This window comes from Ziziphus jujuba, chromosome 1, assembly GCF_031755915.1.
Source record: "Ziziphus jujuba cultivar Dongzao chromosome 1, ASM3175591v1".
NCBI classification, from domain to species: Eukaryota; Viridiplantae; Streptophyta; class Magnoliopsida; order Rosales; family Rhamnaceae; genus Ziziphus; species Ziziphus jujuba.
This window is the reverse complement of record NC_083379.1, coordinates 17,894,789-17,912,269: the sequence shown is the minus strand read 5'-3', so window position 1 is coordinate 17,912,269 and position 17,481 is coordinate 17,894,789. Positions and strand designations below refer to the sequence as shown.

Here is a 17,481-nt window from a genome sequence, read left to right as displayed (position 1 = left end):
TTGACTAACCTAAGTTTCAAAATCACTTGACGCATTGGATTTTCGTGTATAGAAGAATTCTAAGGATCCAACACAATTTGGGAAAAAAGAAGAATCTGAGAGCCACATCGAAAGAAAATGAAAATGCCTTGGCCCTAATAGGAAAAACTTTTCATAACTCAAAAGCAATGGATTATCATTAGAACTATGTTGAGACAAAGCCAAACAATTTATGAAATCCCAATACTTAAAACAAACCTGGAAGCATAAGGAATGTTTAAGATTGCTTCCTACATAACTTCTGACTCCCCTCCTGTCCAAGTGAAATATGAACCTTTTGTATCAATCAGAGTTAAGTGAGAATCCTCAATGGCTGAACGAAAGTCCTCACAACCAGAACGTAAAGGAGTTGACCCCATCTTTTCATGAAGCTTAGACATCGTGGTACTAAAATCACAAACAAAATTCCAAAGAGATGCTAAAAAATTGAAGTATAAATGCTAAAAATTATTATTTTTAAAATAAATATGAAAATAGAAGTATATATGCTAAAAGTTGTAAAACAAAAATTTTAAAATAAATTTGACCTATAGATAATTAAAATTATGTTTTCAATGCGGAATCCATTAGAGAAAAAGTGGAACTCTAATTATAAATAAACATATACGAATATTTTATAATATTTTTGTCGATTCTGGACTAACGAAAATTACATAGCATAAAAATTAAGGTTAACAATAGCTTGTTTCCTTGAATTATCACACACTTTACGTTTTAGCCTCAAACAACAAAAACCTTCACATGGCCTTTGAAACATTTTTTTTCTTGTTATATTTAGTTCAATCATGTATTTTGATAAATGAAAATCTTATTAGAATCTATTTTGTTATAATCTCTTCTACTTTTGTGAAATGTATATGATTCTTTTTCCAAATTTATTAGAACAAAATTGTATATTTAGAATAAAGTGACAAAATTTTTTTAAAAAAATGATGGAAGGCCAATATGAAAGATTTTGTAGTTTATGATGATAAAAATGTTATTAACTTTGAAAACTATAACTAAATATGTATTATTGCAAACATTATTTTTTCATGAAATAATTTTACTTATCTTCCTTTTATGTAGAAATTACGCTGCGAATATTAAGATTAAAGTAAAAAGAGGAAGTATATGGCAATATTAATAATATAAAAAGTTTATATGCAATTCTAAAACAATAAATAAAACGTGGTCACCAAATATTTTCACCAAATATAGTATATATGAAATGATGTTATTGGATCCATTTTCTATAAATTTAGGTGTTAATTTTTTGTCATCTACTAATTTGCTACCACATCATTTTTTTTCAAACAAAAATTTGTGAAAAGATTTGGTGGATCTAGCATTTTTACTCTTTTAAAATTGCCAAAATAATATCTTTGAATATTGCTTTTTGTACTTAATATAAAGAAAGGTTTACGTACTTAATTTTTAATTGACGCCTACATTTGCGCTTTGGTCCTTTTATATATATATTACAATTTAGTCGCTAAATTTCAATCTTTTGTACATTTTGGTATTTAAAACTATTATCAATCTAATTTTAGTAGTTTTAAAGTATGCAATGCATCTATTGCAACAAGAAAATAATAAAACTACAAACTTAGATAATTCCACAAGACTCCTATATGTTGTATAAAGTGCCTTGCATTTTTGAAATTTGCTAAAAAGTAAACAATAAAAAATTTAAGGACCAAAATGCACAAAAAATTAAAATTTATGGATTAAAGTGCCAAAAAAGTTCAGGATTAAAAGTGTAACTATAAATACAATTTAGGGACTAGTAGGGAAAAGAATCCCCAAAAAAAAAAAAAAAAAAAACCAATAGTGTTTAAGTTATCAAAATAATCACTAAATTTGTTTACTAAATGATACGCAAATAATTATTCAAGTAATATTAGAGTTACCAAATAAATCCACTAAACATGTATAACAAATATCATGTATCAATAATTAATTGGTTATCATATTAATATAACTAGTTATGGATAAGGGAGTCCTTGAAGGAATAGGTGTAACTAATATATAAATCAATCAAATATTAATACATAATACTTAATGTACATACTAACATTTATTTGACATCTCTAGTATTATTCATGATAAATTTAATTGGTTTAGTTTAATTTAGTTTTTTTATTTATTTTTTAATTCACTTATCTATTTAAAGATTTACTTAAAGTTATATTAATATTTAACTATTTATATGCATTATTTGATACATATTTCTGATAAACAATTTAGTACTTGTAAGCATTATTAGTGAAAAAAAAATGGACTTGATACTAGGGGGCTTTATCTACTTCCTCATTTATTTATTTATTTTTCTAATTTTCGTAAAATTTAAGCATAAAATCACAAATAAAGTGTTTAATTGCAATGTTTATCAAAGTATAAGGGTAATATTGATTAAAAAAAAAGAGTTTAAAAACTCGATCGATTAACGAAAAGCATATGAGGTGGATTTTGTAATTATTGCTTTTATTTTATTAAGTAATAATATAAAAATGACCCAAAGTATTTATTACGATAATAGAAGGGATGGTTATTGTAAGGGAAGGTTTGAATTTTCGCAGTTCCTGAGCGAGCCTTTTGGGCTGAGCTCGGTTCGGCCCAAAGAAAAGACAACGTCTTTTTCGTGGAGCGTGTTTGTGATACCGCCAGATCCAAATTCAAATTTCACTCTCCCTCACTCTTCCTTCGTCTCTCTCTCTCTCGCTCATCCTCTCTCAAAGTCTCAAGCCCTAACTTTCTGATCATCTATCTCCTCCAAATTCCTCTTCAATTGTACTCAAATCTGTATCTCCCTCCATTTATCTTCCTTCATTGCTGACTGTCCCTTCACGAGATCGACGTCCCAGATCGAGCTCTGATTATGCGATACAGTGGTGTAAGCCAGGAAGCTTCTTGAAGAAAACTTTCAGTTTTGGCCCGACTGGTTTTCCTCGGCTCCGAATGATGTTTTCACGTAACCAGAATAGACCTCCTCGTAGTCCCTCTACTGTAAGCCACAAATTTTATTTTTTTTTGAATTTTTTTTTTTTAATCTTCTGGGCTAATTTGGTGAGAAACCGTGGGAAAAAGAAAATAAATTAAGAAGATTAAGAAAGATGTTGTAGGTCCAAAGTATTTTGTTCCTTTGTCGTTGAGTGTGTTATTTGATTGAGTTCCAATTAATGGTAGATATAGAGAGTAAGAAATGAATTTGTATTTTTGGTTGGTTATCCACCTGTTGTAAATTTGTAATATGTTAATCACCAAACGAGGAGTTACCCTCAATTTTAATGGAGATTAAATCAAGGAAAGTCAAAAGGGAAGGATCCAAATGAACAATTTGTTCATTGAATCTACCAGTAAAGTTGCAAATTTCACACTAGTACATAATGGAAAATTAGGGGTGTAGATCTATAACTATATTCATATGAAAATGAATGTTGGGATGTGCGTGTGCGGTATGTGTGTGAATATGTATATTTCTGGTGTGGTGTTTCATTTTAATGTATATTTTACAATTTTTATTTTTTATTTTTTAAATACTTGTGTAGAAAAAGGATGTAAATGATGATGCTCCCTTGGACAAGCGGAGAAGGATTGGAATGTCCAGAACGGCAGGACAGATGGGGAATGGCCCTAGGAGGCAGCCATTTTCTGCGGTCAATAGTCGGCAAGATGTTCCAGCTGCTGCCGATTCTAGCAGTACTGAAGTTACAGAGAGTGCCAGTGTTGACTTCACGAAGGAAGAAGTTGAGGCATTGCTGAATGAGAAGTTGAAACTAAGCAAGCTCGATCTCAAGGTTTTATCTTTGGGTCTTTTTTATTTATTTTTAATAAAACCTTTAATTGGTTGACTTTATTATTTTAACAGTTTGATGGTTTTTGTTTCCATAACTCCAATTTTGCTCCGTTATAATTTCTAGCTTCCTTTTTTGTTGTTTTGATACAGCAAAAGAAAATGGAACAAATGGTTGATATTAATAAGAGGCTCAAACTCTGTGTCAAATGGTTTCAACGAGTTGAGGACAGCCTTCACCTTGAGCAGGAAAAACTTCGCAATGCATTGGAACTCTCTGAAAAAAAGTGCAATGATACTGGTAATTTGGTTAATTCATATATTGGAAATGGCTGTTGGATTACTGACTCTGTTTACATTGTGTATAAAGATAATGTAAATAACGCTTTTGTTTCTAGGTGGTAGGTGCTACAAATGGTTGCATGCAGACATACACATGAATTATTGTATAAAAGAACATACATATAAATAAATCATGTATGGCATTTAACTAATGCATAACCAACACTTGTATTGGAGTTTCTAGAGTCTTAGCTATCGAGTGGGATCTCCACTCTTAAAAACAACACTTTTGTTCTTGTTATTAACAAATGTCCAAACGTGTAAAACTCTAATTTTGATGGTTGTTTTCTCGATCATGTGACCAGTACATTATAATTTTAGGAACTTTGCATAATATGAATTCATTTGTGTTATTTTAGAGGTGGAGATGAAGTCCAAGGTTGAGGAGCTCGATGCAATAAATCTGGATTTGAGGAGAAGTGTTGCTACTTTAGAAGAAAAAGTTGCAAAGGAAGAATCGGATAAGTTGGTAAGACTGCCAAGTTTAGGAATTTATAAGAATTATGTGATATCACACCTGTTTCTGATTGTTTCTCCATCTCTACTTTATACTTCCCTCTGCCTTGTTTGACAACTAGGATGCAATTGACTGTTATAAAAGAGAAAAAGAGGCAAGGTCTGCTGCTGAGAAGTTGCAAGCTTCTCTCTCAGTTGAGCTTGAGAAATCTCGTCAAGAGAAATTAGCTGCTGATCAAAGGGTAATATGAAGTCTTCAACCTTTGGTTTTTCTAACTAATTTTCCTTCTGAATTTCTGTTAACTCTTCCTTTTGCTTTCAAACAAATTTGTTTAATTTCTGCAGGTTTCGACAAGCGAGGATTTGTACAATCGAGCGCAAGAGTACAACAAGAGTCTACAACAATACAACAGCAAACTCCAAACAGATCTTGAAATGACAAGTGAGTCTCTTAAGCGAGTTGAAATGGAGAAACTGACTATTGTGGAGAACCTTAGCAATCTAAGGGGTCACAATAAGGCATTGCAGGACCAATTGACTTCTTTTAAGGTAGACATCATTGAAAAGACCAAATATATCAAAAGGCATTTCACCTATTGATTTTTAAAAGTTTCTTTACTTTGTTTTTGCTTTTGTTTTAGGCTTCACAGGATGAGGCTATAAAGCAAAAAGAGTCATTAGTGAATGAACTCAGATGCCTTCGAGGGGAACTGCAGCAAGTGAGAGAGGACCGTGATCGCCAAATTGCACAGATGCAGGCTTTGGTTGCTGAGATAGAGAAGTACAAAGAATATACTGGGAAGTCATGTGCAGAGTTGGACACTTTGACAATAAAATCAAATGCCTTGGAGGTTGGTTGTTTGTCCTCTTAAGTGTTAAAGTTTCCTATTATTGCAAGATTCATGTATTATTTTTTTGCAGGAGACATGCTCATCACAAAGGGAGAGGATACGTATGCTTGAGCATCAATTAGCTGCTGCAAATGAGAAATTAAAGGTAAAAGGCAGTGTTATATAGGTTTTTGGAAACCCTGTAATGTGTTGCACTAGAAAACTGAAGTTGAATGGATTTATTTGCAAACTCATAATGCTAATTGTTTGCTTTCTCGTAGATGGCTGATTTATCTGCTTCAGAAACAAGGACAGAATATGAAGAGCAGAAGAGGATTGTGTGTGAGCTACAAGATCGCCTGGCCGATACAGAGCTCCAAGTTATAGAAGGAGAAAAATTACGGAAGAAGCTGCACAACACTATTCTGGTAATGGTTTGTTCACTCTCTCTTGACCTCCATAATGTTTTGGGTTACTAAATTGTGTTTTGTTGCAGGAGCTAAAAGGGAACATTCGAGTATTCTGTAGAGTGCGGCCATTGCTGCCTGATGATAATGCTGGGACAGAAACTACTGTCATTTCTTATCCTACATCAACTGAAGCTCTAGGTCGGGGTATTGACTTGTTACAAAGTGGTAAGAAAATATTCTTATTCTTTCATCCTATCCCATTATATTTGAAATCTTATAGGTTTTGTCATTCAATTCTTTCTAATAAACAGAAATATGAATTCTATTCTTCAATTTAAATCAAATTACACTCTCTGCAGGGCAGAAATATCCTTTTACATTTGACAAAGTGTTTAATCATGAGGCATCGCAGCAAGATGTTTTTGTCGAAATATCACAGCTGGTGCAGAGTGCACTTGATGGCTATAAGGTGAAACTTCGTTTCAGCATCTTAATTTTCTGATTTTGAACCAGTTAAAGGTACACTAGAATATGGTGCTGCATGGGCAAGATTGCTTCATATTTTAGATTGAGCCAGTTGATTTTCTCAGCTGATTGATTTTCAAGTGTAAGATCAAGAGTTTGTTCTAATAGTTCAATTTAAGGTGACAATTCATAAAATGGGATGGATCATGTGCTTGAGTTGTCTTCAGCTGGAGTTCAACCGCATGGTATCTCTGTGACAGTTTTTGTTCATGTGGTTAAATTTAGCAGTTGTAAACTTATTGTGGAACTTACAAATTACGAATTTCAGGTTCTGACTATAACCGTAGACTCTTACTGGTTTGTGATCCAAAAACAGTTTGATAGTTCTTTTGAATGATTGCATTAAATTGATCTTTAAAATCTGGAAATGCATTTGTTATTGAATGAACGTTGTTTACAAGCTTAAAACTTGTTTGGTATAGTATCTAAAAACAGTGTAGTCTGTGTAGATAAGGTTATTAAGCCCATGTGTTCTTGTTCCATCCCACATCAATAACGGCCCATTTTAGGTTAGTATTTAAAAACTTCAACCAAATGATATTATGCAGGATCTTAAAACAAAAAAAATTGATGTTGCTCTCTATATGAAGATTTGTGAATAATAAATATTTAGATTTTAAAATCTTCATGGAATCCAATTTGCCTATGGTATTAGCATCAATATGCAGTAATGCTTGTGTGTTGACCTGTAGGTTTGCATATTTGCTTATGGTCAGACGGGGTCTGGTAAAACCTATACCATGATGGGCAGGCCAGAGGCCTCGGAGCAGAGAGGGTTAATACCCCGTTCTCTTGAACAAATATTCCAAATTAGTCAGTCTCTTCAATCCCAGGGATGGAAATACAAGATGCAGGTACTAAATGTTGTTGTCATTGACTTACATTTTCTATTTATACTTATAACAATTACTTTCCAAAATATTTGTAGGCCTCAATGCTAGAAATATACAATGAGACAATCCGTGATTTGTTATCTACAAATCGATCAAGTACCGCTGACATGATGCGAACTGAAAGTGGTGTTGGTGGAAAGCAGTATACAATTAAACATGATGCAAATGGAAACACACATGTTTCTGACCTCACGATTATTGATGTTTGTAGCATAAAAGAGGTCTCCTCTCTTCTACATCAGGCTGCTCAGAGCAGGTGTGTTCATTTTGTGATAGCCATATAGATGCTGCTGCTGTTTAAACTATTAATGAATTGAAGGCCTGTACAATTTCTATGATTTTCAACAATGCTTGTTCGCATCCCCCCTCTGATCTGGTGCTATGTGCATAGTTATTGTTCTATACTTTTTGTACAGATACTGTGATACATATAACTTTCAGACTTTAATGATTTTTTTCCCCCATGTAATTTGATTCTATCAAAAGCTGTGTTGTAATATGTTCTCTTTATCAATTGAATTTTAAATGCCTTTAAATCCCTGAAATATTTAAATAACCAATATAAAGCCAATAATTTTGTTGCCATTACGACATTTTAGGTCAGTTGGCAAGACACAAATGAATGAGCAGTCATCAAGGAGCCATTTTGTGTTTACTTTGCGTATATCTGGTGTAAATGAGGTTTGTATCGTCGTTTCTACAATCACATATGTGCTCTTATTTCACATTATGCTTCAAGTGCTCTGTTTTGCATGTGTAATTGCTGAAATTTTTTTTAAGCTTTGGTAGGGCACCGAGCAACAAGTTCAGGGGGTCTTAAACCTTATTGATCTTGCTGGAAGTGAGCGGCTGTCAAAAAGTGGCTCAGTTGGAGATCGTTTGAGGGAAACTCAGGTTCTTTCTTCTTGAAATCCCCTCTCTAATTTACATACCTACATTTTTAATTTTCATAAGATGATTACTTTATTTTTTCTACAATAATCAGGCTATAAACAAAAGCTTGTCGTCTTTAAGCGATGTTATATTTGCTCTGGCCAAAAAGGAGGACCACGTTCCTTTTAGGAACTCAAAACTTACATATCTTCTCCAGGTATTGTAATGTCTTTGAACTTTGTTTACCTACCACTTTTCTGCTTTGTTGCAATTTTGGTCTATGGAGTAGTACAATCCTGATGCCTTTGTCTTCCATAATATATGAAGTTCACCGTGTGAGAGATGAGTTGAATTATCAGACTATTGTTGAAGTTATAAACAAAGTTGTATGACTCCAATAAATCTTGAAAACAAATTTACTTATGTGGAAAGCTTTATTTCATATAGGTTTATTAGATTTATATAATAACCTCCTTAGCCCAACACATGCGTATATCCATGCCTTTACGAAAATTAAAAAATGGTATTTAATTGTTGCTGAACACCTTTTTGAGACCTAATATTTTGTTCTGTTATAGGGTATATATTGTAGCATATTTCTTCTAAATTGTGGTTTGGTTGTATTAGTCGAATTATCAAGTTGGAGTAACCTCAAACCTATAAATAGAGTATATTTTTTGCTAACCCTATAAATTCAGTAAATTACAAGGGGGTTTAAAGTCTTTATTTGTCCAGGTCAGGCAAGCAGGGTTGAATTGGGTTGTCTAACTTCCTATTTCCATTGTCTTGCAGAAATTTTATTTATTTTTTTTGTTTCTTCCTCGTCGATCTTGATAAGTATATTATATATATATATATATATTATCCAGAAGGATACAATATCCATAATTTTGAAATGTAAAGTGTTTGAACTGGATTTATACGATTTTATAACCTTCATCTGAATGTGCAAACAGCCTTGTCTAGGAGGGGATTCAAAGACCTTAATGTTTGTGAATATCTCCCCGGATCCTACCTCAATTGGCGAGTCGCTTTGTTCTCTTCGATTTGCAGCCAGGGTGAATGCCTGTGAAATTGGGATTCCTCGTCGTCAGACAACTATGCGCCTTACAGATTCTCGCTTGAGTTATGGCTGAAGAAGTGGTGTTTTCGGTTGTCTTTGCATGCTACATGTATATTTGTAGCAGAGTAACAGTTATATGTACGAGTCATGATTGTAGTATGTAAAATGGAGTGATTTTCGGTTTTGTATCCATTGTTTGTAGATGTTTTGCTTGAAGTTGAAGCTACTACTAATTTGTACTTGTACATTTATACTGACATTAGGGATCTTTTTCTTGGGATTCCTAGGACAGTATAAATTTATTATCATAGTAACAGTCACTGATTTTTTTATGAACGTTCATCATTTGATGAATACATGAAAAAGGAATTGTGATTAACACCAGTCTATAAGTTTAAATTTCATTTTTGGATCCACTTATAATACTCCTTGAGGTGTTCCAGATTTTGCTGTTATAGCTATCCATCCCAAGCAAAGTATCGAGACCTTTGAATTCAGATATTTTAACCATGTATATATACTATGACATAGTATTGAAGAAAACTTTTTCTTTTCCCCCTGAAGAAAATGTAGATTTAAGGGCTTTAATTTATGGATCAAACAAATTTATTAAAAGTTTTGATCAGTGTGATGTGATAAAATTCTAGTTAAAAAATTTAATAAGATCAAATATAAATTTAGTAAAACAGTTTAAATTAATTAATATTTAGAAAAATTGATAAATAAATTCCACAGTTCAGTTCAGTCATTATGATACCCGTTGTCATAAGCCTCCTACCATCTCTTTCTCTCATGGTACATTAAGCTATAGGAAATTTCTACAATACCCAAAAAAAAAAAAAAAAAAAAAAAAAAATGAAGGTGGTTTTGCTATCGCCGCCATGAATTCTCGCTTAGTGAATCTTTGGACAAAAATCCATAACCTTGCCGTTGGTGCTTTCTTCAGGCATTTGGTGGGATTGCATATGAACAATTCGAAGCTTCAGAGTTAAGAATTTCAGCGGGAAAATGAGGCAGTCAAAGTCCTTTCTTCTTCCAATACTTGCCATCTCCTTTAGCCATTGAAGGTAGCGGATTGTCCATCCGTATGACACTCTTCTTTCTCTAATTATTTCTTGTTGTGTAGTTCGTTCTCTAATTATTTCTTGTTGTAGTTACGTTAATACTCATAATCAAGCTCTGGCTCTGGCTATGGTTGTATTTCTCAAACTTGGCAATTTTTTCTTTACAATCCAATCCAGAAGATTAGAAAAGCTTAGCCCATTTTCTGTATTGAATAGATTTTGTCATTTTGCCCCAAAACCTCAAGAAAATGTTGCAATTTTCTGGGATTTAGATAACAAACCACCAGATCCATTCCCGCCATATGCAGCAGCGATTAAGCTCAAGGCGACTGCTTCTTCTTTTGGGTTTGTTCAGCACATGATAGCCTATGCAAATCGCCATTCGTTTAGCTATGTCCCTCCTGTTGTTAGGGAGAGAAGAAAAGAGAGGAAATTGTTGAACCAGTTAGAGAATAAGGGAGTGATTAAACCTGTTGAACCATATCTTTGTCGGGTTTGTGGGAGGAAGTTCTATAACAATGAGAAGCTTGTGAATCACTTTAAGCAGCTTCATGAGCGGGAGCACATGAAGAGGTTGAATCAAATTGAATCGGCTAGAGGTAGTAGGAGGGTGAAACTGGTGGGTAAATATTCAATGAAGATGGAGAAGTATAAGAATGCTGCAAGGGATGTTTTGACACCAAAGGTGGGGTATGGTCTAGCTGATGAGTTAAAGCGAGCGGGGTTTTGGGTTCAGACTGTGTCTGATAAGCCTCAAGCTGCTGATGTTGCGTTGAAAAAACACATGGTGGATATGATGGATCAAAGGGGAGCTCAGTGTTTTGTGCTTGTTTCGGATGATTCCGATTTTGTTGATGTTCTGAATGAAGCAAAATTAAGGTGTCTCAAGACAGTAGTTGTTGGGAATGTCAATGATGGGACTTTGAAAAGGATAGCAGATGCTGGGTTTTCTTGGAAGGAAATTATGATGAAGAAGGCAAAGAAGGAGGCAGTATCAGTTGTAGGGAAATGGAAAGATCGTGATGTTTTGAAGAGATTGGAATGGACATATGACCCTCAGATTGAAAGAAATGTGTATCGCTCTGATGATGAGGATGAAGATCTACTTACTGAGGGTTCAGTTGAGGGGGTGCATGATGGTTGTATGCAGGAAGATAACAGTAGCTCTTGGTGGGAGATTGACTCTGATAGTGATATCATTATGTCACAACGGTGTAAATGAATATTGATGGTTAGTAGTTTTATAGAGTTCTGAGTACATGATTTTGGTAGAGTTTGCTTACTTTGTCTAGGCTAGTTCATGTAAAATTTCCTATGATGTTATTTGGTTTGGTCCTTGGGTTGTCATTTTTGTAAGCAAGCAATAACGTGGGTCATTTTTGCATTTTGTTCCTTGCAATAACATTAGGCCATTGAAAGAAAGACAAAATGCTCGGTATGCTGCAGTGTTAGACCAAACATTGTAATGGAATGGTGAATTGTTATTGTATCTTAGCTTCCTTTTTTTTTTTTTTTTTTTTTTTTTTTGTTTCTTTAATTAATATAAAATGTTCATTCATTGTTGAGTACTTTGGAGTATCTTGTCTGGGAAATCAGGTAACTTGAGTTCACTTGGTCATGATGAGGAAATTAAAGAAGCATTTTGTTTCTTCAATTATTTTCTGAGCATTAACTTCATTCTTGCTGATTTTGCATAGTATATGTGCAGATTGATCTCATGTTCAATATTTAACTTAAAATTTTCTGTTCTGCTCTATGTTTTTGGATGTCTAGTTAGGTGCTTCCTAAAATATAAATTAAATTTATCTGCTTTTCTTGTGATTTTACTTCCCAAAACTCTTACTTGGGCCACTTCTAGGAAAAAAAAAGAACTTCTAGATTAAGGTTTCATTGTATTCATGGTATTGATTTGTTGCTTGGTAAATGATGTATAGTTAATTTCTTGCTGCAAGGTAATGCTTTTCTTCCTAGGCGCTGCAATTTCGCATTTAATGAAAGCTTCTAAATTGCCAAGTAGCACAGAGCCGAAGTGTCAATTTTCACCCTTTTATCAAGAAGAGAAACATTTGGTCACTTGAAACTTTTTCTCTCTTTTTAGCCTCATTTTTGAATCTCATGGTGTGTCCTTCCTTTTCTATATGCAATCTGATGTTGGATGTTAAAGTAAACTGCTCAATATTTGATAATTGTCAGTCTATGATGACTAAAGTAATGACACATTTAAATCTGAATAAAGTTTTGTATTTATTTTGTAGCTTAATATATGTTGGTGTCATCTTGCTTGAGGTAATAGAACTCAAAAATTTGGATGTGCTGTTTATTGATTTGTGGCCAATGTCTTCTTACCATAGGTTCAATCCTTTTTCTTTCCAGCACATATTCTTAAAAGGGCTAAACTGGCACACATATGTACTCCTGTATTCCTGTTTTCCTTGAATTTTTTTATTTTTATTTTTATTTTTAACCTTGACCTTGATATTATTATTACTTTAGTAGCAGAGACAATGTATATGGAACTCTCCATGTTCTGTGATTTTTCCAGAAACTGGTTCATTCAACGGATGACTGTCTATGGTTAATATTTGAGTGCTGGGATTTGGTTGTTCTATCTATTGCTAATGACCTTTAACGCGTTAGTTCCTCACGTGGAGCAAAGTTAAACTAATGGTCCTCAGCTTCTTGTTTGAGCTGTGGCTGAAACTATGTTTTGCACTTTCTAGCAGAGTATAATAGTTATTTTTATCAGTAATGGTTGCCTTCTGTGAACAGGAGAGAAATTGGGTATGGTCCTCAGCTTCTCGTTTGAGCTGTGGCTGAAACTATGTTTAGCACTTTGTAGCAGAGTAGAATAGTTATTTTTATCAGTAATGGTTGCCTTCTGTGAACAGGAGAGAAATTGTGTTCTGCATCCAATTGTTGTTGATGTTTTGGAATTCTTCAACTGTATGAATGCGTTGCCTTGATAACATAATCACGGACTTTTTTCGCGAAAGCTATTACTAATACAGGGAACAGATATTTTGGTTAGCATTATTCTGTTATTTCAAAATGTGCTGTTATGGTTTAATCCTAGTAAAGACAGGTGCAAAAGAAAATCCTAACAAAGAAGTGAGTCTGCAAAAATATATATTATGCCACCTAGTTTCATCGGATTTGAAAAATTACTGTGTCCTGGTTTTGTGGAACGCCTGAAGTGAAAAAAGGTTCTCTCTGCCACTCCAAACATGTTTCTAGCGTTCTAACCTGGTTCATAACGGGACTGTTTTACTTTCTAGCTGCTTCAACTCCATAAACACTAATTTTATGTGCAATTCGATGATTATTAATGTTGGTTAATCTGATTTCTCCAGGTCATCAATATCTCTTTTTAGAATTAAGGTTGCTATTGTCTAGTTCGACAATTGGTTGAATTCATTTCAGAGCACGAGTACCATTGCTGTACCAAGAAAAGGGCTGAACGACAAAACAAGACCACATACTGTTTAAACATTACTATTTCCAATAAATTGAATATTCGTTTTTTTGTGTCTGAAGGACAATTGCAATGTCAAAATTAGGTTAAATGATTTGATCACGTCCATAAATGGAAATACTTCGTCAAAAGCATGTGGTTTTTTTAGTTGGATCAGATGATTGAGATATAGTTTTTGATAATATTTTTTAAGTGTCTGTGACGTCAAAGATGTGGAAAAAGTTCAATCGAAACCTAACTCTGCATTTTTTTAAGCCAAGTTATGAACAAAAAATTGATATATGGTCTACCTAACTGATTTATGTCCTTATTGTTAAGTATGTGTTCTTGGTTAGATGAAGCATTTAAGAGCTTCATTGAAATAAACAAGAAAAAAGAAGAAGGCAAATAAAAAATTGTGACCGAAACTATGACAAATGTTCAGAATTCGTATCTTCCATATCCAACGTCAAAAAATAAAAAAACAAAAAACAAAAAATAGAATTACAGAATAATGAAAATCAGTGGGTTCCCGAAAAAAATTCAATGGGCATAGTCTAGTGACTCTGGTCCACTAACATCTTGTCATTCCACTTTTCACCGGTTGTTTTTCCTTTTGTTTGGTGTGGATAGGTACATGATGATTTTGCTCTAGTTTAGATAAGTTTCATTTCCCCCAAAAGGATAAAAAAGGGAAATACCTACTTTGTCCATAGCGAGAAAGAGACAGTGGGTCCAACTTCAAGCCAATCATATTCTTCTAATCTGATCGAGCATATGAGTCACGTACGCTTGACTGCTGGGAAACAACAATAAAAGTCCCCTGTTCCTGTCTTGTACTGGGACCAGCATCGATATACTAGATATAGTTTTGAAGAAGAAGAGACTAGAGAGAAGGAGAAGAGAGAGAAAGAGAACGAGAAGAAGAAGATGGAAGGCCAACAACAAGTGGAGCAGCAGATTAAATCTAAAGCGGTGAAGGTTGATTCTGTGGAGTCATGGGACTCATTTGTTGGCCAAGCCACCAATCAAGGCTGCCCTGTGAGTCTTCTCAACCTCCTCAATTTCTTATAGTTTGTTGGGCTTTATCTCTACTGGGTTTTTGTTTCTTTTCTATTTTCTATATATATATATATATATATATATTTTTTTTTTTTTCCATGGCTTCGATTTTATAAAGGAATATCTTTATTTGAACTTTAGGCTCATGATCTGTGAAAATGATCCTAGAATTTTTGAACTCTGTTGGTGAATTGGTGGGAAACAAAATATCTATTGGTATTATCACTTGTACAGGGGTTTTATATCACTCTCTCTTGAGATATTGTTGTAGATTGTTGTACACTTCACTGCTTCATGGTGCATGCCTTCTGTGGCTATGAACCCATTTTTCGAAGAGTTGGCCTCAAGCTTCCCAGATGTTCTGTTTCTCACTGTTGATGTTGATGAAGTCAAGGTAATTTCCCCTAATTTCTCAAAGAAATCGATGGTATACTATAGGATTTGAAGAAGACAAGCGAGCTTAGAATATTGGTATTTCCTTCTACAAGACTAGTATGTTAAGCGGTGATATTTGAAAACCTTGTTGTACATAGATTTTACTTAGTTTATATTGTTCCCGTTTGTTGTTTTATTCTTTACAGTGATATGATTTGCATGTGATGTAAATACGTGATGCTTGTATAATTAATTATATGAGTATGGGAACTTATATAATCTTATACAAAAGTATTCTTTTGTTCCTAGAATGCTTGGGATGATGATAATCTGACTGTGAAAAGAAAATAGTTTTCGACTAGATTTCTTGTAATGGAACACGTCTCTTTGCATCTAATATGATGTTTGGGGAGTACGACTTGGGAAGAATAGTGCATATCTCTACAATTGACCCACTACAAGTACTTTCCATGACTTATTGAGATATTCAAAAGGCACCAAACGAAGTTTTATGCACTTGAGGTTAACTTTAATATATCATATGCTCTTTGTCCATGTTGCTTAGATGCTGGATTCTTATTGCTGTCAAATCTTGGTGTTTGTTCAAACTATTATCTTTGTAGCTTTTCGACTATCTTTCGTGCTTATATCGATTGTCTCCTATCAAGACTAGTAGAGTAGGATAAAATGAAGGGCTCATCTGACCAAGGTTATGTAGTTTGTGGTCTGTTTTGTATGAAAGTAAAATATTTTGCTCAGCACTTGATTTGCACAAACTTTAAAGGTTTTCAAGCTTGGTGTAATCATTTTACTTAGTAACTTGGAAATTGTTGAATGATCTGAGTGACTATGCATAATTAGAATCCGATGGTTTATAACGTTCTGCATCTAAAAATTGTTGCATCATTTTCTTGAACTTGAAGGATGAAGGAATTAATACATCATATTGTGTTACATAAACTTAGGAATATTCCTGCTTCCTACTCAGACATGGGGGTATTCCTATATGTCGAAAATGTTTTTCTGATAGTATATATTGTGGTTTGGGGTGCTTTCAATGTCCAAATAATTGTACAACATTTAGTGTAGTTGATCAGTGTCTCAATTTATGACCTAAATGTTGACGCATTAGATGTTTGTATTTTGTTTCAAATGTGCCACCAAACTTAGAGTTTCTTTGCCAAGATAAGTGGATAAGCAGTTGATAAATTAGTGACTTCTTTTAATACCTTGAAAATTATGTAAATGAGAGCCATAGCTTGTGTACATGGTCAAATGCACTTCTAGTTAATTATTCTCCTATTAAGTGCGGCAGGTGAGTCCTTTACACCATGATAGGTTTTGGATCACAGTGTTTGAACATTTTGGCATATTCTTGACCAACAGGAAGAAAAAAATTCATCAACAACATAAAAGTCGAGATAGTTATATGATCCATGTTAGCCATTTTATTGAAGTTCTTAAGCATAAAGGAGGACATAGCTCTATCCAGTCGTTCTGTAATCTGAAGAAAAGGGTGTCTCGGATTCACAATCTCCTCAAATTGATGTTTAATGATTCTCACTTTTAAGGTTTTGTGATATTTTTGATGATGGTTGTTTATATATGTATATATGAATGTATAAATTGTTGGTCATATTAGGAGGTAGCAAGTAGATTGGAGATAAAGGCCATGCCTACTTTTTTGCTGATGAGGGATGGAGCTCAAGTGGACAAACTTGTGGGTGCCAATCCAGAGGAGATAAGGAAAAGGGTAGAAGCTTTTGTTCACTCTTTCCGTGTATATGTTTCCTAGTTCATTTCAGTGTTTGTGTGTATGCTTGCGCTGCATCATGTAAAAATAACTACTTTGGAATGATTGTATAAGATTTGGATGTCTATGTTAAAATTGGGAACTTTGGAACATGTATATATGTGTGCCTTTAAGATTTCAATTATTGGTTTATGTATTTTAACGTGTCAACTTCCTTTTGCTTTACTATTTAATATGTATGTATTTAGAATTTAAACTTATCAGGTTTCAAATCTCAAATTTCAAGTTTCAAATTATACTTTTTCTATGTGCATTTCATCATGTGTTTATTCAGAATGATGTACCTGGGCTTATCTTTCATTTTGTTAATTTATTTTCTTATTAAATATGTACCTGGTGAACGTGTCTCTTTTTTATTTCAAATGTAAATTTTGCTAAAAGGCTTTCGTTGGAACTTGGAAGTGGATTTAAATCGTTTGGGGAAAACGAGTTGCACCATGGGCCATGTGTTAAGCCAGTCCGCTTATTTGTCGGTGGTGGGTCACTCTTTAGTGGTCCACCCCTCAAGCA

At 33.8% G+C, this 17,481-nt stretch overlaps 3 protein-coding genes across 4 annotated transcripts; all 3 read left to right on the top strand.

The window, feature by feature from the left end:
- The first annotated feature begins 2,601 nt into the window (after positions 1 to 2,601).
- LOC107421328 (kinesin-like protein KIN-14C) lies at positions 2,602 to 15,178 on the top strand. Its single transcript, XM_016030553.4, has 19 exons — positions 2,602 to 3,027; positions 3,570 to 3,818; positions 3,968 to 4,115; positions 4,516 to 4,625; positions 4,735 to 4,854; positions 4,958 to 5,161; positions 5,254 to 5,463; positions 5,534 to 5,608; positions 5,724 to 5,870; positions 5,939 to 6,077; positions 6,212 to 6,321; positions 7,070 to 7,231; positions 7,306 to 7,526; positions 7,870 to 7,951; positions 8,060 to 8,164; positions 8,256 to 8,360; positions 9,100 to 10,273; positions 14,355 to 14,762; positions 15,018 to 15,178. The coding sequence occupies exons 1-17, from the start codon at positions 2,980 to 2,982 to the stop codon at positions 9,277 to 9,279; spliced, it is 2,415 nt and encodes an 804-aa protein (XP_015886039.3). The 5' UTR covers positions 2,602 to 2,979; the 3' UTR covers positions 9,280 to 10,273; positions 14,355 to 14,762; positions 15,018 to 15,178.
- Positions 10,132 to 13,608, top strand: LOC107421439 (uncharacterized). 2 transcript variants are annotated; one of them, XM_016030697.4, is made up of 2 exons: positions 10,132 to 10,273; positions 10,361 to 11,777. In XM_016030697.4, the coding sequence occupies exon 2, from the start codon at positions 10,398 to 10,400 to the stop codon at positions 11,490 to 11,492; it is 1,095 nt and encodes a 364-aa protein (XP_015886183.3). In that variant the 5' UTR covers positions 10,132 to 10,273; positions 10,361 to 10,397; the 3' UTR covers positions 11,493 to 11,777. The 2 variants fall into 2 exon arrangements, with proteins under 2 accessions (XP_015886183.3, XP_015886166.3); XM_016030680.4 differs by adding an exon at positions 12,223 to 13,608 and having other exon boundaries at positions 10,273 to 11,501.
- LOC107421456 (thioredoxin-like protein CXXS1) lies at positions 14,624 to 17,107 on the top strand. The gene is made up of 3 exons (XM_025074985.2): positions 14,624 to 14,762; positions 15,055 to 15,177; positions 16,801 to 17,107. The coding sequence occupies exons 1-3, from the start codon at positions 14,652 to 14,654 to the stop codon at positions 16,951 to 16,953; spliced, it is 387 nt and encodes a 128-aa protein (XP_024930753.1). The 5' UTR covers positions 14,624 to 14,651; the 3' UTR covers positions 16,954 to 17,107.
- The last annotated feature ends 374 nt before the right edge of the window (positions 17,108 to 17,481 follow it).